Source organism: Olea europaea, chromosome 13, assembly GCF_002742605.1.
Source record: "Olea europaea var. sylvestris chromosome 13, O_europaea_v1, whole genome shotgun sequence".
Classification (NCBI taxonomy): Eukaryota; Viridiplantae; Streptophyta; class Magnoliopsida; order Lamiales; family Oleaceae; genus Olea; species Olea europaea.
Genome location: NC_036249.1, coordinates 10,954,841 through 10,974,771, shown reverse-complemented (window position 1 = coordinate 10,974,771; position 19,931 = coordinate 10,954,841). Strand labels below are relative to the sequence as shown.

General features: G+C 32.3%; 2 protein-coding genes, 1 long non-coding RNA gene and 1 other non-coding gene across 4 annotated transcripts; all 4 read left to right on the top strand.

Annotated features, from left to right (window-relative positions):
* The first annotated feature begins 11 nt into the window (after window positions 1-11).
* On the top strand, window positions 12-4,902 carry LOC111407571 (kinesin-like protein KIN-14J). The gene is made up of 12 exons (XM_023037141.1): window positions 12-334; window positions 401-482; window positions 583-678; window positions 759-938; window positions 1,087-1,193; window positions 1,289-1,467; window positions 1,772-1,936; window positions 2,021-2,274; window positions 2,429-2,592; window positions 3,244-3,767; window positions 4,285-4,382; window positions 4,580-4,902. The coding sequence occupies exons 1-12, from the start codon at window positions 20-22 to the stop codon at window positions 4,639-4,641; spliced, it is 2,226 nt and encodes a 741-aa protein (XP_022892909.1). The 5' UTR covers window positions 12-19; the 3' UTR covers window positions 4,642-4,902.
* A 2,099-nt stretch (window positions 4,903-7,001) lies between these two features.
* TRNAD-GUC lies at window positions 7,002-7,073 on the top strand. Its single transcript has one exon. It is a non-coding gene; the product is annotated as a tRNA-Asp (tRNA).
* A 4,577-nt stretch (window positions 7,074-11,650) lies between these two features.
* On the top strand, window positions 11,651-13,088 carry LOC111408214. Its single transcript, XR_002705300.1, has 3 exons — window positions 11,651-12,010; window positions 12,118-12,187; window positions 12,700-13,088. It is a non-coding gene; the product is annotated as an uncharacterized LOC111408214 (long non-coding RNA).
* Window positions 13,089-16,541: 3,453 nt separating this feature from the next.
* LOC111407570 (tubulin beta chain-like) lies at window positions 16,542-18,952 on the top strand. The gene is made up of 3 exons (XM_023037140.1): window positions 16,542-17,108; window positions 17,606-17,875; window positions 18,114-18,952. The coding sequence occupies exons 1-3, from the start codon at window positions 16,715-16,717 to the stop codon at window positions 18,782-18,784; spliced, it is 1,335 nt and encodes a 444-aa protein (XP_022892908.1). The 5' UTR covers window positions 16,542-16,714; the 3' UTR covers window positions 18,785-18,952.
* The last annotated feature ends 979 nt before the right edge of the window (window positions 18,953-19,931 follow it).

Genomic DNA, 19,931 nt, shown 5'->3' with positions numbered 1-19,931 from the left:
TAACACTTTGTAGACGAAGATGAAACTCGAAGAAAATGATTTAAATAGATTAAGGAAAGAAAAGGACCACTATGAGAGTCAAATTTTATCATTGAAGCAAGAATTGGAATTAGCCAAAACGACATATGAAGAAAATCAGTTACAATTAGAAACCCATGCCAAGGAAACTAAAGTTCAGCTTGAGAAGAGAATTACAGAACTTGAGTGCCTTCTGGCTCATTCAAGGAACAAAGTGAAAGAACTTGAGGACTTTTCAGAATCAAAATTTCTAAGATGGAAAAGAAAGGAACACAGATATGTGCACTTCATCAATTCTCAATTTGGATCCTTGCAGGTTTGCTTCAAGCTCAGTGCTTTAATTCTATTGATATCAATATTAATGATAATGTAAATTAAGCAGGAATTGAGGTTGGCATCCGAATCCTTGAAGGAAGAGGTTTTGAAGACCAAGGAAATCTATGCTGATGAAGTTCATCATTTTGGTAGGAAGATGAATGAAACCTTTTCACTTTCGTAATTATTGCAAGAATGATGGCACATCTTTTTGGAATTTTTTTACATGCAATCTTTTGCTTTGATCAGGGTTAAATCTCAAAGAATTGGTAGAAGCAGCACAGAATTATCACACTGTACTTGAGGAAAATCGAAAACTTTACAATGAGGTTCAAGATTTAAAAGGTCAGTGTCAGTAAGTTGGCTATGATGTTTTGGTTAGGTGCTAACGAAATTACTAATGTATCTGGGCTCCTTTTTCTTAGGAAATATAAGAGTTTATTGCCGTATAAGGCCATTTCTTCCCGGACAAAGTGGAAAACACACAACCATACAATATATTGGTGATAATGGAGAATTAGTTGTCATAAATCCCTCTAAACAAGGAAAAGACAGTCATCGGCTTTTCAAGTTCAATAAGGTCTTTGGTCCTGCAGCTACTCAAGGTTCTACTTTTCTTACTTTATAAAACATATCTTCTAAAGAACAATGATACGTCTAACTAAATGTCATGTCCATTACAAAGAATAGTTCTAATGCACACACACACACTCTCTCTCCTGCATGTCTTATCTCTCTATTACTCATCTCCAGAGGAAGTCTTCCGAGACACACAACCATTAATCCGGTCCGTTCTTGATGGATATAATGTTTGTATCTTTGCTTATGGTCAAACAGGGTCGGGGAAAACTTACACAATGGTATGTTCTTACTCTTATGATAAGTAAAAAATAAATAAATGAAGTAGAATTTTCTCTCTGGGTTTGTAAACTTACGATGTTGAATGTATTTTCAGAGTGGGCCGAGTGTAACATCTGTAGAGGATTGGGGAGTCAACTATAGAGCTCTGAATGATCTCTTCAATATATCTCAGAGCAGAAAAAGCTCCATTGCATATGAAGTTGGGGTTCAAATGGTTGAAATTTATAATGAACAAGTGCGTGACTTACTTAATAACCACAGTTCTCAGAAGAGATATCCTTTAGAAATTTATTTTATGACCCCATGTTTAATGAAGCGCTGAATTTTTCTTCTCCATTTTACTTTCTTTCTTTCTTCCACCTAAGAGTATGTTTTGGAACTGTTTATAAATACTTTTGGTCAACCCACTTTTTATTTACATATTTCATAGGACTCACATGTACTACCCATTTCTCCAGCTGTCTGTTTATAAACATTTCCCATACATTCTCTAAATTGCATGATTATATGTGCTATTATGCCTCCACATCTATATCTATTCATATATTTTCTCCATTGTTTCCTTTGACTCGCACACGCTTGGGATTTGGAACACTTCCCAACCGAATGGATTAGCTGTCCCCGATGCTAGCATGCACCCTGTTAGATCAACTACAGATGTGTTAGATTTAATGAGTATTGGGTTAATGAATAGGGCTGTTGGTGCAACTGCTCTAAATGAAAGAAGCAGCAGGTCCCACAGGTTTGGCTGCATATTAATCATCAATTATCCAACTGTTGACATTTCCTTTTGTGGCTTTATTTTGATTTTACTTCATATGCACAGTGTACTTACAGTTCATGTCCGCGGGACGGATTTGGAGACCAATGCTGTTTTGCGTGGTTGTCTGCATTTAGTGGATCTTGCTGGGAGTGAAAGAGTAGAACGCTCTGAATCAACAGGGGATAGACTACGGGAAGCACAATATATAAACAAATCCCTATCAGCGTTGGGAGATGTAATCTCTGCTTTGGCACAAAAAAGTTCCCATGTGCCATACAGGAATAGCAAGCTAACTCAAGTTCTTCAGAGCTCTCTAGGTATATAAGAAACTATTGAGTGATATCATGTGAATTACACAGCTGAATTAAATGATATAGGTTTCAAATGGGACTCTCTATGTTATAGATTTTTCGTTTTGTCTTTCCATTGGTCTCTCTACTTATCCCCACTCTTCTTTTCCCCCTATTGTAGGTAGTCAAGCAAAGGCACTCATGTTCATACAACTCAATCCTGATGTAGAATCCTTCTCAGAAACTATAAGTACACTGAAATTTGCTGAGAGGGCTTCTGGAGTTGAGTTGGGTGCTGCAAGAAGTAATAAAGAGGGTAGGGGTGTTAGAGAGCTAATGGAACAGGTACTTTATTCGCTGAAGGATAATGCTAATGATGTTTCCCATTGCTACAATTACTTCTATAGAATCTTGGTAGATTTCTGATTGACTGTTGTTCTTTTGAGTGGCAAAATTATATTAATATCCCGTTTGGTCTCCATTACATTACATTTTATTTTTCTTTCCTATTTTCAACCACATAATCTTCCATAAAATAATATTTAACGTAAACCAAAAAAATTTCCTTCTTTTTCAACCACTCATTTTAAAAAAAAAAAAAATATTCCACCCATTTTCATTTCAAAAAATGGGGGCCAAACGGAGGCTAAGTTATTCTACTTCAAATGTTTTAATTAATGCTTTCTCATTGATGGCTTTGTCCATCTTTAGTTTTTTATTCCTCCAGCTTCAGGTGCACTTGTGAAAATGTCCATTTCCAATTTAAGAGACTAATAGAAGCATGCCTTAACTATGGAAACAGAAGCTATTTATATCTAATTTTCAGTGTGTCGTTGCTATTCAGTTTATATTATTTCGATGTGATTCAATTGTAGTTCATTCTTGAAAGTATTCTGAAGCCTGTGTTGCTGTTGTTCATTATTAAACTAATATAGTATTACTGTTAAAGAAACCAAAAAAAGAACGGCTATTAATTGATTTCTTCTGAACTTACAGATGGCTTTTCTAAAGGATGTTGTTATGAAGAAAGATGAGGAAATCGGAAGATTACGATCTTTCAGTACTCATGGAAATGCTGAGAGACGAGATATGAACTCTTCAAGTTACAGATCTGCCTCTCCAAGAAGGCTTTCTATAGAGGCCCCGCATCCAAGCCGAACTGATTTGGACAATAGCTCTGAGTACAGCGATAAACATTGTGAGGCTGTTTCTCACAAATCAATAGACAGCCAGAGGCACCACGAGGAATTCTTTCAACAATCAAGGCTTGAAATCGTAGGAAGTGGTCAAAATTTTATGGAAGATGTCAGATCAGGCCCCAGCTTAGCAAATGGAGGAAAAACTTCTAATTTAGATGTAGGGCTCCTGAACTTTGGAGATACTGATTCTGAAGAGAGACTAAGTGATATGTCTGATGGTGTTTTTACAACGGGTACTGAAACTGACAGTTCCATAAGTAATAAGGTAGAGCATATGCTTTTACCTGAAACTGCAAAACGAACTTCAGAGATCATGGAGAAGTGAGTATTCCATACTTCGAGTTCTGTAGCACTGCTTTAACTATAGATGCATAGCACTAATAACAATTAAGGGGGTGTTTGGCTGAGCTTAAATGTTACCTTCAAGTAATTGCTATTGCCAGATATTTTTAAGCTTTTATAAAAGCTATTCCTTTTTGAGATTTTTAGTTCAAACTTACTTTTCTGAAAGCACTTTTCCCTTTTTGAAGATTAGCCAGACGTGCTCTCATATTATGTAGTCTGCACGGCTTATACCTTTGATGCATTTTTTTTTCTTTCAAAATAAAATCGAATTTTTTTTTAAGCCTGCATTTTCCTTCCCTGTATTCCTTTTTTTACTGATTTTTCATCGAAGACACTCAATTTCAGCTTCTTCATTTGCGCCTTTGTCTAAATTTTGATACATGAACTTGTTTTAAAAATTATTGCATGCATCTTGTTGCTCTTATCTGCATGTTGGAGCTAATGTTTTACAAAGAAAGTCAGATTCTTCACTTTGCTACCTGGTCTAATGCAGGCGCAACGTGCCAGTTAAACTTCCAAGGCCCCACCAAAAGCCAGTCCAAGCAGGATCTTATCGGTTGTCAATGAGCGAGCGCTCTTCAAAAGTTTCGAGTAAGAACCTTCCTCTTCTTCCTTTTGTGTTGGATTATCAGCATACTTGGCTGAACTTAAAATTTTTTAATTTATTTACATCTATTTTTAAACATATAAATATTGGATAAAGTCATAAATAAGTTGTACTTATTTTTAAGCATTTTCCTCTAAAATAAATCAAATAATCTGTGTCTTCCTCTTTTGGTGCTTCTTAGGTTCTAAAAGAGCCACTTTTGGCAGCTCTTCTGCAATGAAGCTTCCAAAACAGCGAGAGTAATTCAAAGCGCCGCATTCGACGAGTTAGAGTACATTAAAATCAGCTGATTCGTAGGCTTTTAGGTGGTAATTTTCTGGCTAGAAGAGATGTTTTAAACTTCATCCCAGCATAGGTTGCAGTTAAATGTTTTAGGATTACCTCCCCATTTGGTCATTGTGTAAATTCGTGCGCCACGGAGATGAATTCAACTGACAATTTGATTGTGTATTTGCTTTTTAACTAATATAGTAGCAGAAAAAAAATTGATGCCAAACCCTAAAATCTGTGTCATCTTATAAAAATTTGAAACATTTGTTATCAGTTATTGGTAAAGGTGGTGATACCCATCATATTAAAGGTATTTTTTTTTTACGTTATAATGGACATGACGTAAGGATCATTGAACTGTCAAATTCATCTTACCACAAGATTATTTTAGGTAAAAAGCTCAGTGTACAGAAGAAAAAAATACCAAAAGGTTTACGGGTTCTCATATGGGTGAGTTTCATGTGAATATTTTATTACAAAAAATAAATCACACACCTTATCTATGTGTCTTATTTGTAAAAGATCTGTGATGTATTCCTCTATATCTGTAGCTTGGTTCATGCTTGCATAAGAAAACACCAAGGGCATTTGGCCTAAAAATATATCTTTTCATGTTAAGACGTGCCAAGAATTGCCCTTGTCACTTTGTATGTGTATGGTATTGAAGTAATTTATTTAACGAGTTTACGAAATTAATTTTACACGCTAGTACTGTATTAAGTTGGTATACTTGTTAATTTAAAAAGTGAGAATTTTTTAGGTTAAAATAACGTATTCTTATGAACAGTGGCGGATGTAGCTATTGGCCAGCTAGCTGGCTTCGTCGGAACCACCGACCGCCTGCCGTCGGGAGTGGACAGTGGATTGGTTTGTTTTCAGATTTAGACATTTTCTTGGCTGTGCGCCTGTGCCGCAGCCACTGCCATTGGGTCGGCAACTCGGAGAGGACCAACTCCAGCAGGCAACCAGCAGCAAGCTTTCCTTTCTCGAATCAATCCCGTGTCCAGTTTCCTTCCCGTCAAAACCGGTATTATCATAGGCTTTGTACTTGTTCTTGAATAAATACATAATTCTCTATTTTTCTATGTCACTTGTTAATTTGTAACCAGTTTTTAATATTTCATAATTTTGTTTCAATAGATATACATGAAAGTATGATAACTTATAGTTATATTATTGTAGATTCAATGTCCCGTATGGCGTATAGACTATAGTACTTGTGAGTGGTGAAGTTGGGTTGGACAATTTTTCAATATTTGCTCAGCTTTCTCATATATATATAATAGATGGTTTGGAAATTGCTAAGGATGGAACTTGGGCATTTACTTTATAATATCAATTTGTGAAGATATAATATGGATGGGGAATTGGGGATGGCATAAATAAATAACGAATTCTGTCATTTTTTTAAGCTTATTTTTGTCCATTATTAATTTATTAGTTGGAATTAAAGAGTCCAATAAAATATTCTAATGATATAAACCATTGAAGTTTTTAATTCAATCTCCATTAAATAATTTATTAAATCAAGTTATTAGAAAAAAAATAAAATTATTCATGCATATTTCACTGATTCAATCAATAAATGTTTTGTTCGGAATGAATGATTGAATTGGTTCGAGGCTCATAATTGCTGATCCACACATCTTCTGTGATGATCGAAATGAAATCATAGGCTATTAATTCAAGTTAAGAGAAAAGAAATAGGGAAAAATTGCATATACCCACGATAAAAATAATATTTCCTAATTCCTATTGTACTATTGATTGATATGTATACTAACAATATTGTAAAACACTTGGAGAACCATTATTTATTTATTTTTATTTTTTTTTGTATTGTATATTTTTACAATTACGGAGTAAGGTTGTATTGTATATTTTTTTAGCATTTTGGGTTGTATTGAACTATATTTTCATATATATATAATTTCTAGATTTTAGTGCATTTACATATATATTGAATCATTTTTAATATTATTTAATCTAATTTTAATAAACGATTGGCCGCCGATCGAACCAGGTTTTTACGATCGTTGATTGTCGACGGACAACGGTCAAAGTCAACCTCCGTCCTAACTGAACATTGATGCTAGATTCGCCACTGCTTATGAAATGTTGCAATAGAATTAATTTTCGTAATTCAAGTAACAAAAGAATAGATAAAATTGATAGGACAATATAAGATACAATTTTACATGTATTTTTGTTATAATATACATTGTGCGTTATTTTATATTATGTTGACGTTTATGTATATTGTTCAAAACTTAAATCTGTGTGATGCCAATAAAATTTACATATTCTAAAGATTGCGGCTAAGACACAACTAAGTCGTTGTAGTATAGTGGTGAGTATTCCCGCCTGTCACGCGGGTGACCCGGGTTCGATCCCCGGTAACGGCGAAATATTTGCTTTTGTATTTTAATACTTTTCACAACATTAAATTGACAGGTTTCATCAAATTGCACTGATTTCAATATAATTAAAGATAAAAACTATATTGATTTGAAATTGTTTGAAAGAATTATTTTTATTTTCAAACTTTATTTATTTATTTATTATTATTATTATTATTTTTTTTTTTTTTAAGTGAGGAAAAGCAACTTAATTTAACGTTCTAACTTTTATGCTACAACCCTAATTTCGTATATTCCCTGTGTAAACAACTGCTCTTTGTATTTTCATTCAGGTCTTGGTTCATGTTTAAAATGTCATTTCTTTCGTTTTTGTAAATTGCTGATTGTTAAAAAATCATGGAAGTTGAATATAGTAAATTCCCATTTTCCAAGTTTATTAAATACTTGTTTACATGAAATTGATTTGTTTTTATTTCCACTTTCTATAAGTAAGCGCAACTTGATTGTACATAACTTACTTAGTAGTTGTATTTCACATCTACCAACTTGGGCAAATCAACTAACAAAAAATTGAATTTTCAACTGTTCGAAAATAACCCTTTCGTTAACACGAGTTATTCACCTTGTATAGGAGAATAATTGCCAAATAGTGTATAGGTGCTATGTTGACAGCACTTCAATGGTTTTTTTTTTCTTTTTACAAACACCCAATGAAAAATGACTAAGTGTACCCTGTACAAAGCCTGGCATTTTTTTCCAGTACACATAGCTTGGTTGCATTAACATTATCCTAGGAGTGATGCTACACTACCAAGTCGAACCTTTACAGGCTCTTTCAGAGGTGGTGGGTCAGCTTTTTTTTTTTGCAATTTTTTAATGCATGAGAGTCAGACATGGGGCCCGCCTCATTGTGAGAACTTGTAGACAGCCTGATCACCTGACAGACTAGCATTTTTGTTATCCTAGAGACATTATTGGTATTGACAATTGTTAAGCATGGATAGGTAGAAGCACCAATAAAATTACAAGTTGCGCTATGTAGGGAAAACATTGCAAGGGGACACTAGGCATTTTTACATCGAAAAAACAAAAAAAAATACAGTTGTTGCCAACACCTGGATAGAATTTTGAGCTCTTTAGAGAAGATTCAAATGGGAGCTTCTCTAAGATGTTTTAAAGGTTGATTTGACACGATTTTTGGAAAGTCAAAATAAATTTTTGAGATTCGAAATCTACTTTTGAAATTGTTTGATTAATTTTATGAAATTATTTCTTCTAGTTAAAAAAATCTTTTCAAACGTGACTGACATTAAAGGCGCTTCCCGAACACGAAGCTCTTTTAAAAATGAGTTTTCTAACAAAAACTAAGGTAATTTTCTCAAAAGGTTTTTATACAGAAAGTAAAAGTAAAAATCATGTGAAACGTGCCTAAAAAGACAAATTTTGTGAATAAGTTTTTCTCTTTTATCCATATGCCGCAACCAAAATCTTGTATATATTTTGAGGAAAATAATTTTTTGAACTAGATTTTTTGGAAAATTTGTAGTTAAAAAAAACGATTTATGTGCAAAATATTTTATTGTAAGAATGTGTAATTAAAAATAAGTTTGAAAAATATAGAGTTTTGTTTTAATAATAGTCAAATAAGCCTTGCAGTTCTTTAGATCTTCTAAAAATCCTTCTAGGCTCCCAAACAGCCCTCCGAAACACACTTAATCCTCTTCTAATGTTAATGGACATTTAGTGCAAAATTTTAATATTCATTTTATTGGAAAGCCTCTTGCTATCCACGAGTTTAACTTGTTGTAGTTCAAAAAAAATAATAATAATAAATAAATAAATAAAATCTTTGTTGAATACAACTTTTTCTTCCATCCTCTCAATAAAATCCTTGTGAAATGACGAATATACTATTCTCTTTAAATAAAACAAAAGAGAAGGAAAATTAAAAATTGCAATTGTAGTTCCAATTTTTTCAAAAAAAACAAAAATAAAATAAAATAAAAATGCAAACGAGTCTCAAATAATTAATTTCCAAATTAAATGGTTTAAGTTAGTTTTTATATTTTATAAAAATTTAACTAAAATAAATTATTTTTAACTATATTTTATTTCTTTCTTTTTAATAATATTATCAACGTATAAATTAGTTTTTTATTTTCTATTTAAAATTTAAAAAATTTATTGTAATTAATATATATTATATATATGTAAATAAAAAACGACGACAATATCATCAATTATATTATCAACAATTATCAATAGTTCTATGATAAAAAATGAAGCTTGGATAAGTAACATCAATGGCCTCTTAGTCAACAAGATGAAAGAATTATTGGTAATCGTCAATAACATAATTGATGTTATTGTTGTCGTTCATTTGATTTACTTATATATAATATATACTAATTACAATAAGTTCATTAAAGATGAAATAGAAAATAAAAACTAATTTATAAGTCGATAATATTACAAATAAAAAAATAAAATATAGTGAAAGCTATTAATTTATTTTAATTTGTTAAATAAAATATAAAATATAAAAACTAACTTGTACGTACATTTAGTCTTTTAATTATTTATTTGAGACTCGTTTGCACTTGTTTGATAAATTTCAGGCTGCAGTTGTAATTAATTCTTTATTTTATATTCTTTCCTTTTTATTTTATTTAAGGAGGAGGGAATGCTCATAATTTTCACAAGACTTTATTGAGAAAATGGAAGAAAATATTGTATTTTTGCAAAGAAAATGTCATCTAGGGTGTTTTGCCCCAAAATAAAAGGATATGGAGGTATTTCGCAATGGAAGCAATTGTGTCAATTACTCTTTTATTTAGCGTCAATAAGGTAATTGTACTTAATTTTATTTATTAGATAAATTATATTTTAATTTAATTTCAATTGAGCAATTATGTTCAACCGTTCCTTTGAGCGATGCGAATTGAGACATAACAATAAAAAATTTATGGTTAGCATTTATTTTAGTAAGGTAGTACTTATTCTATGTCTGCAACTAGCAATTATGTGTGATGGCCATCATTAATTTACTAGCAAGCTCATCAATTATGTCGATAGAGCCGGACGTAATTACCTTAATTGAAATCAAATAAAAGTGTAGCCGTTAAAATGAAATCAAAATAAATAGAGTTATGTTATTGCAATTTAATTAAAGTGTAATTTATTTGATTGAATAAATTTAAAGTATAGTTACCTGACAACTGAAAGTATAATTATCAAGTATGTAATTTCATTCATTAAATATCATGGCACAATATTTAAAAACAAGAAAAGTTTAATATTTTAATAATTACACTGTCCAATGATACTCTATATTACTTACCATAACATGGTGCAAATTTGGTATGGCGACTAACATGTTTAGAAATGAAAATGAATAAACAATTTCATATACAATTTTTTAGAATTTTATTTAGTTTTATCTAATTCAATGTATTAAGCCCTGTTTGACAACTTTTAAAATAAAAATCCCTTTTTTTCCCACAAACTTATTTTTTATCACATAGTTTCACAGTAAAATATTTAGCACGTAAATTCAATTTTTTTTTTTAATTTTTAATCATACATTCTCTAAAAATCACTATTTCAAAATTTTTCCAGTGGTTGTCAAAAATAATTTTAAGTAATAAATATTTTTGAATTATTTGAGTTTTTAAAATATATGTTCCTAAATCCACTCAACTAGCATATAGCATCAGTGTATTTTCTTTTTTTTTTGGATTCCATCATTATGATTCGAATAATGGTGAGATGACGCATAAGACGAAACCACAGAATACTTTCCCCGTGCCCTCTCCACCGTTCTTTCTTCGATTCATCATAGTTTCTGCACATTACAGCAAATGAAATGAAAAGAGTTAACTTAATCGATGGTCACGGAATTTTATCATAGGTTATTATTTGCTCATCGAAATTTAAAAGATTATTCTATTCTCACTGAACTTTGCTATAGATTATCACTTGCTCACCAAAATTTAAAAAATTACTCATTACTCTTTCAAATTTAAACAAATTCACCGATTAATCACCTATATCATTTTCATGAATATTACCTGTTGTAAAGTAATGAACAATGAGTAATTTTATTCAAATTTAGGTGAATAATGAGTAATTTTTTAAATTTTGATGAGTAAATAATAATTTATAGTAAAATTAAGTGAGCAATGAGTAACCATTTAAAGATAGAGGAACAAGCGGAGTGACTATTCATTAGATTATCTCAAATGAAAATACAAACATGAAGTACAAAAACAGCTTTCTTAGTATGTTAGTATTCATACAGTTTGACATTAAATATTTGTTGAAATATTTCTTTTATTGGATTTCACCATTTTACGAGATGAGACAAAAGGTTTTCTAACACCCATTGATTCGTCTACTATAATTTCTATGAATTAGTAGAAGAGGATCATAAGAATACTTTAAAGTTTGCTGGAATATCCATAATATTCGCATTACAATGTGTAAGTCCGGCTAGAATTTCTCGAAGAGAAGAGTTCTTTTATTTATTTATTTATTTATTATTTTTTTTAAATAAATAAAATCAAGGAAAGAGATGTTGAAGCCATTGAACCTCCTCAGCAAGTGAACATCTGCATCACTGCCACCCCTCCAGCCCTTTGTTCTAGGGAGAAAAAGACAGCCTAATCTTTTGTATCTATTTTTAGTATTCCTGTTGTTATTATCTTTGTTTTCCTTTCATTTTTGTGATAATAAGAGTTGTTTGATCGTATGTTTTGTCATTTGAGGACCAGATTTCAAGACTATTACTAGCAGATTGCATTTTGACTGATGTTGCTTTTATTGGAAATGGCTCACAGTGTCCTCATTTAGGGATGAAACAATTTGGATAACTTGTTCATCCCAAAATCTATGTTTGGTAGGTTCCAAAGCTTAGTTTGAAGATGGCATTTAGAGATGGACTGCTGAAGCACATTGCACAAGAAGTGACTAAATTGGCTAAGGTGAGGTTAACTCCATTTTTGTAGTTGGTTACTTATTAAGTTAAATCAGTTACTTTTTTTTTTTTTTTTAATTCTTAATTACTGATTCTTGTATCCCTTTATCACAGGATGGTTTGGAAAGGAGAGGCTATAAGGAAACAGGATTTCTAAATGAAATGACTGAGGTGGTTGGAACAGGTATGCAATTAGTGCTGGTTGCTTATCTGTTTATTTGTATTCCTTCGAATTAAGTTGAATTAATGCAAATGCTCTCTCTTTTAATTCTTCATATAGAGTATATCTGGTTAAGATTAAAAGGTTTACTCATAAGTGAACAAGTTTTAAAATAAATTACTTATTTTGATGGGTGAAAGATGGAAATGAACAAGTTATTTAGGTAAGAGTCACCTTAAAAAATAAGTAAATTTAACTTAGAAGTAAGGAAAAAGTAACATGCCCAAACATTCTAATTTGCAAATAAGCGGTACTTCAGTTGGAGCATATTCACCTAGCATCCAACTGATAGCAGTAATCATACAAATTTTAACAAGGCATCGGGCCGGCCATCATTTGTCTCCAGTGCGAACAAAAGACTCGTTGGCTTGTGTACCATATATATCCTTTTCATTCGTTTGGAAATTTTCTTGTAATTTAGTACCTCGAACATACCAATGGCACTTGACTTTACTTGGGCATAATCCTCGTGGCAGGTGTAACACCAGCAGAAAAGCTTCTAGAATTGGTCGTAATCTCAGATTTTTGCCAGTTATATTTAGATGAAGGATAACATGATGAACCTCTTCGGTACAGAACTGCTCATTAGGTCGAGTAGATCAGTTGAAACCTTTCATTATGCATCCCACCGCTCGGTCGAACTAAAGAATGTAACTTGATGATGTTTTCTATATTGTTCTCGAGAATCGAGTAAGCTGTTGTTTCTTCAATAACTTATGCTCGATGTGTCGAGATTTCTTCGTTCTGTTTCTTACCTTGGGAGGATTCTCCATCCCAAGCCCACCTAGCCATGCGCTCCCCACAACGTTGTACATTATTGTATCAGTATCCTTGTTTCATTATTTTTATGGGGGTATTATCTTTGGCACATTCCGATTCTGGGACCATTTTCTGCTACAGCCTTCATAAAATGAAGTTATATCAATTTGTATAATGATGTAATACTATTTACTGAATATACACTACATCCTCAAAAATCCAATAAAGAATTTAACACTGTCCGGGATATGGAACATGGAAACAGAATTTCATACTCAACATTAGAGCTGGGCATGGTTTGGTTCGATTCGATTTTCGAATCCAAAATTTTTGAATATTTAGTAAGTGAAATCGTCAGGTCCAAATTTAATTATGGAACTGTTCAGGTTCAATTCTGTTCGGTTCAATTATAGTTGGTTCTTGGATTCCGTACTATAATTAATTTTTTTTTAATATTTACAAAGCTACATTAATTTAACTAATGACATGTTCAATTTTAGCTTTTGCAAAATAACGTAGTCCAATCTTATGTGTCTTTTATATTTCTTTTTGCTGAGTTCTTCATAGACTTGATTGTTAAAATCACATGAATAGAAAGATAGCGAGCTTACAATAATTAAGAAATGTGTTGTCAAATTTCAATTTGATTTCTCTAAAATTGTAGAAACGACATTACGATAGAATAATAGATTTTGGTATAACTTAGATCAATTTGATTAAGTTGGCTTGGATTAAAGATTAGAAAAATGAAAATCATAATTTTGGGTTTGAACTAAATTAACTAGTTAGCAAATTTATTTATTTTTTAAATGGTTTTTTTTTTGAAAATGAAATAATTTAAAAAATTAGAGAATGAAAATGAAATAATTTTTTTTTTTTGAAAATGAAATAATTTTTTTGATTCTTATTCAATTATTTGGTTCTTGATCTAGAACTGAGAATCAAACCAAATTCGTCAGTTCTCGATTCGGATACCCATTTAGATATTTAACTTAAAAATAACTACTCAGTTCGATTTAGTTCAATTCGATTCCAGTTCGATCGGTTCAATTCGAGAGTTTCGTCAAATCCCTATTCGACCTCAGAGATACATAGAATTCTGTGGAAAGTAGTATCCGATGAAACATGAATACCATTTTTAACATTTTTTTTGTAAGAAAAGAATTTGATCTTTATCTCGAAGCCTCAAAGGAAAGAGCTTTCATGAGAGATTGTGATGCATGTTATGTTGTGTGCATGTATCTCGCATGTGTTTCATGAAAATTTTAGCTACCCGCATGTCTCATTGCGTTCTTAGTATGGGACATACAAGTCGATAATTAAATTATAACGGCAATGCATTCCTACGTATACGTGTTTTTAGCATATAGTATTATTTAAGTCTTCGCATCACTTCAGAAAGAAGAAAAAATTCTCAACAATATATAGGTTCAAGGTTTTAGACGATGAGATTTAATATAAGGGGGCAACAAAATGAAATTTTTGAGATTAAGAACTTGTTTGTCTTCCATTTTGGAAAAAAAAATAGAGTTTTGAATAGTAGTTTTTGGAGAATGGGTGGTGAAGATTTTTACTGTAACAAACAATTTATTTTGTTAAAGAATGACAAATGAGGCCTAAGATCAAATGTCGTTGCCAATTGTTTATGAAAATTATAGACAAGTTGAGTACGAGATATATATATTTATAAATAAATAAATAAAATGACACTAGACAAAGGAAGTTCAGCAACTAGAGAGGCAAGGGGTTGCTTTGGGGAACAAGTGATATTATGGTACAGACATCTTATCTAATAATTACCATCTCTTAATCAATATTAAGCCTATACGCCATTGCAATAATTGGCATAAAATATGATTTTTGAAAATAGTGCTTTATAAGCAACAAGCTTTAGAATCATGATCTTTACATAGTAATCCTGTCTTATTCTCTATTCTTTTCTAAATGGAAAAGCAATAATTTATTTATTTATTTTTACTTTTTGACCACTTGAGAGAGAGGGCAAGGGTAAAAGAAAAGGAGAAGGGTAAAATGTAGAAGGAAAAGACTAAAAAATATAATCGAAGGGTAAAAGACTTGGGCGTCCTCGAACTTACAAATATATCTTTATTATAATTGGTTCTCGACTACACACTTGTTTGAGTTGAGTTGACATAATCCAAATCTTGATTCCTGCAAGCTATTCTCTTTTCTTTTTTACTTTTGTTCTTGTCCTCGTTCTCTATATTAATCTAAGTCGGCGTGATTTTATTTTCTTTAGTACCATTTAAATACAAAATTTTATTCTGTTAAAAATACCAAATCATATTGCCAACCATCCCTTTTATGAGAGCTGGAATGAGGACACTATTGGCTTCAATAATTGAACTCTCCAACCTCTCTCATACTCTCTTACATTAAGATGTCATATCACTCCAATTTGGCACCTAACTTTGATCTTTAAATGAAGATTTTTCTCCATAAATTGGACAAGAAAACAAAAATAATTTGCATCTTATAATTGCTAAATAAAAAATAATTTACATTGATATCATATGACTAAGCTTAATTTATTTTTTTTACTTGTTAAGTAGTATATGTGTTTATAATAATTTTTATTTGATAAAATAGCTAATAATTATTCGAAAGGGCGATATGATATTCCATGTAATAAAATAATGAAAAAATTTCTGTTTCAATTTTATTGGAGTTATATTTCATTGTCATATTATTGTTTAAATTTAATAACCAATATGGTATTAATAATTACTTAAGCTTTAGAAACGTTATCATTTAATAATAAATTTTAGAATATATAGTTTTCGAAATTATACCATACTATATAAATTACAATGTTCGTTATGAAATTTACAAAACAATTTAGTATTCACTAAATTAAATGTCTCTTAATAATTTAAAAATAATATATATTTTTATCAAGTCATCCTTTCCTTCTTCCTTTAAACCTCGAACCAAATATCAAGAAACATGTTAAAAATCAGGAAGGCTTGATTTTTCTTAACGAGTAAAGATACAAAATATTGCGAAGGATAGAGTTGTAATATGGAAGATGTGAAGCCATTAGCCACATGAGAGTGCATGGAACTGGTTGTCTTGTCTCCTTTCATTTCCAGCTCACAATTCCTTTTTCATCTTTGACACTTTCTGCAAATCCATGCCCGCATGAAAATTATTGATTGGATCTCTCCATTATTATTATTATTATCTTGTAAGTTCGGTTTAAATACTGTATCAATGAAGAAAAGAATTTAAATTTTGGTGTTGAGTATTACCAGCTGAACATGCACGAAAAGCCCGAAAAATATTGATGTCTTAGTCTGTTATGTCGTATACGGGATCATTAAATGATAAATAATAGACAAGTGAAAGAGATAATTCAGCACAAGAATTTAAAGTGGTTCGGCAATGTACCTACGTCCACGGAATGAAGTGGAGATGATTTTTATTATTTTTCAATAAGAGGGTTACATCATGTATATATACTAGTCCTAGTCCTAGACTATAAAAGACTTTAGGATCAGTACAAGATTTTAGGAAAAGTCCAAAAGATACCCATGTACCGTTATCGGCCTAATTATTCCAATAAACATATATTCCACTCTAATAATATCCATCCAATCTTCACTACAAAAACTCTGTTTTAATTCATTCCTCCAAGCTCTCCCCCTTCACCCATTGCTCTTTAATTCCAAATTCTTGAAATTCCATTTCCTTAAATTTTGATTCAAGAAAATGAGAGAGATTCTTCACATTCAGGCTGGGCAATGTGGCAACCAAATTGGAGGGAAGTTTTGGGAAGTTGTGTGTGATGAACACGGAATTAGTCCCACTGGTAATTATGTGGGAAATTCCAGGGTTCAACTTGAGAGGCTTAATGTTTATTACAATGAAGCAAGTGGTGGGAGGTATGTTCCTAGGGCTGTGCTAATGGATCTTGAACCTGGAACCATGGACAGTTTGAGGAGTGGTCCATATGGGCAAATTTTTAGGCCTGATAATTTTGTTTTTGGGCAAAATGGAGCTGGAAATAATTGGGCTAAAGGGCATTACACTGAAGGAGCTGAGTTGATTGATTCTGTTCTAGATGTTGTTCGCAAAGAAGCAGAGAACTGTGATTGCTTACAAGGTATGAGCACGGTTGGCCCGGCTTAAAAGCTCGCTTATTTGGCTAGAATTTATATGAGCACTGTCCAAAAAAGCTGGAAAAGTTGCTTTCAAATAGCTAATAATTCTGGTAGTTTAAACTTTCTTGACATTGTAGCAAGATCTTCACTTTTAGTTTGTTTAGTAAGGTGGACACGACAGTGTTAAAGAAAATAAGCGGCAAAAATTTTATCCGTCGGCATGTTTAGTCTGTCTAGTACTAGCACCTAATATGTTGTCAGTGTTCATCAGACAGTTTCTTACTGTGACAGTCCATATATTTTTGTAGGCTGGTCTTGTCCATTTCTTTTTCCTTGTGTCTAGTTCATTTTAGGGATTTAATCTGTCATGGTTTGAAAAAATAATCGATTGGATAGCGTTCGTTCAAAATCCCTTTTTTTTGCACTACACCATTGATTCCTCTATTTGTTGCAAGATTTTCATTTTACATATTGATCAGACTTTTTCTTTGTGTGACAGGATTTCAAGTTTGCCATTCACTTGGAGGTGGAACCGGTTCCGGGATGGGGACACTGCTCATATCCAAGATCAGGGAAGAGTACCCTGATAGGATGATGATGACTTTCTCGGTGTTCCCATCTCCCAAGGTTTCCGATACAGTGGTCGAACCCTACAACGCCACCCTCTCGGTTCACCAACTCGTTGAAAATGCTGACGAGTGTATGGTTCTTGACAATGAAGCTCTGTATGACATTTGCTTCCGCACACTCAAGCTCACAAATCCAAGCTGTAAGTTACAATTAGTTGTCATGTTCAGTCTCATCGAGTGTAGTGTATACTAATCTCCCGTTCATAGTGGACAGGAGATCTCTTGCCCAATGTTTAAAATACTGATGAGGTGGCAAGATCCTCATTGGTGGGCAAAATATCTCTAGTCCACTATGGGCAAGAGATCAATCCTCCTAGTTTATATGCCAATTATGTTAGTGATGAGCCTTGTAACAAATTGAAATATCTATGGTTGCAGTTGGTGATCTGAATCATTTGATTTCAACAACTATGAGCGGTGTAACATGTTGTCTTCGCTTCCCCGGCCAATTGAACTCTGACCTCAGAAAATTAGCTGTAAACCTAATCCCATTCCCCCGTCTACACTTCTTTATGGTCGGTTTTGCACCCTTGACTTCTCGTGGATCACAGCAATACCGAGCCCTCACCATCCCAGAACTCACTCAACAAATGTGGGATGCCAAGAACATGATGTGCGCAGCTGATCCACGCCATGGCCGGTACCTAACTGCCTCGGCCATGTTCCGTGGCAAAATGAGCACGAAAGAGGTTGACGAGCAAATGATCAACGTACAAAACAAGAATTCCTCTTACTTCGTCGAGTGGATACCAAACAATGTTAAGTCGAGCGTTTGTGACATTCCACCAATTGGGCTTTCTATGTCATCGACATTTGTTGGGAATTCTACGTCAATACAAGAGATGTTTAGGCGTGTTTCTGAGCAGTTTACGCTCATGTTTAGGCGCAAGGCATTCTTGCATTGGTACACTGGGGAAGGAATGGATGAAATGGAATTTACTGAGGCTGAAAGTAATATGAATGATTTGGTTTCAGAATATCAGCAATATCAGGATGCAGCAGCTGATAATGATGAAGAATTTGATGAGGAAGAGGATTTGGAAAATTAGGAGTCAATTATTTGATGCAAATCTTCTTCTGCAGTATGAATGATGTTATTATTATTTAATTTTTTTTCCTTTTTTTGATTGTATTTGTGTGAGTATTGTATTGTTTGTAATGGTTGATTATAATTTGTATAAGTTTGTATTTATTTCTATAAATGGATCATTTCTCCACTCTCTTTGAGCCATTTGTAAGTTTGTCGTATCGAGTTTCAGTTTAGCGACCTTTCTAGCCATGAGTAGACAGGGGTGGGAAATAATTTGTTTAGTCGATCTTAAATTTAATATCAAAGAAGACTTAAATCCTAAATCCCATTGAATCCTCTAAAATAATCCGTGGATGAGAATGATAACAAGTCACGTGAAATTCTCATAATTCTATATCATTCTTAATACATTCGAACTCAACTATATGAATATTTTGTCGTGCCGTGTAAATTTATTTCTAGCGAAAGAAGAACCGAAGCAACCATATCTTTGAGAATATTAGGTTAATTTTTATTTACTCCTTGTCGTTATTTATTTATTCTTATTAAAATATCATCAATCTTAAAGAGAACAAGACATCAAATCAAAAGAAGATAGAAGTGTAGGAAGACATCAACAATTAATAAATAACCGATGTTTGTTGATAATAACCTTAAATAATCACCTATAATAGAGGGAAACCCCTTTTCTATTCAATTCAGGTTAAAAATAGAGTTCGCAATGGACTGAGTCAACTCTTTTTTCTTCTTATAAAGAAAATAACAAATAAAGCTAGAAAAAGAGCAATTTTTTTAAAAGAAACTAATAAAATAAGCTAAAAATGAGCCGACCCACGAGCCCAAAATGAATCGACACGTGAAAAAATGAGCTCAACTCGATCCTTGTCTTGTCTCGAAACGATTCTGAGCTAAGCCAAGCCGAGCCCACAAACCATCAAGCAACTTTGAACCATTTGCCACCCTAATTAAAAACAAGAACTTGTAGACAAGTTTCACATTATTCAATAAACTTTATTTGTTCCAATATAAATACATAAATTCATTTCAATTTGGTCATTCAGTTAAACCATGTCAGTTGTTTTGAACAAGATGTCCAGAATAGAAAAGAACAACTTGACTCTATATCAATAATCAATCCTCCATGTCTATGATTTATGTTAAAACAA

Excerpts from the sequence above, each read along its gene's own strand:
- LOC111407571 (XM_023037141.1), top strand. The coding sequence starts at position 20 with ATGAAACTCGAAGAAAATGATTTAAATAGATTAAGGAAAGAAAAGGAC. Across the intron at positions 1,194-1,288 it reads CGGGGAAAACTTACACAATG|AGTGGGCCGAGTGTAACATC; the intron begins GTATGTTCTTAC and ends ATGTATTTTCAG. Across the intron at positions 2,593-3,243 it reads TTAGAGAGCTAATGGAACAG|ATGGCTTTTCTAAAGGATGT; the intron begins GTACTTTATTCG and ends CTGAACTTACAG.
- LOC111407570 (XM_023037140.1), top strand. The coding sequence starts at position 16,715 with ATGAGAGAGATTCTTCACATTCAGGCTGGGCAATGTGGCAACCAAATT. Across the intron at positions 17,109-17,605 it reads GAACTGTGATTGCTTACAAG|GATTTCAAGTTTGCCATTCA; the intron begins GTATGAGCACGG and ends TTTGTGTGACAG. Across the intron at positions 17,876-18,113 it reads CAAGCTCACAAATCCAAGCT|TTGGTGATCTGAATCATTTG; the intron begins GTAAGTTACAAT and ends CTATGGTTGCAG.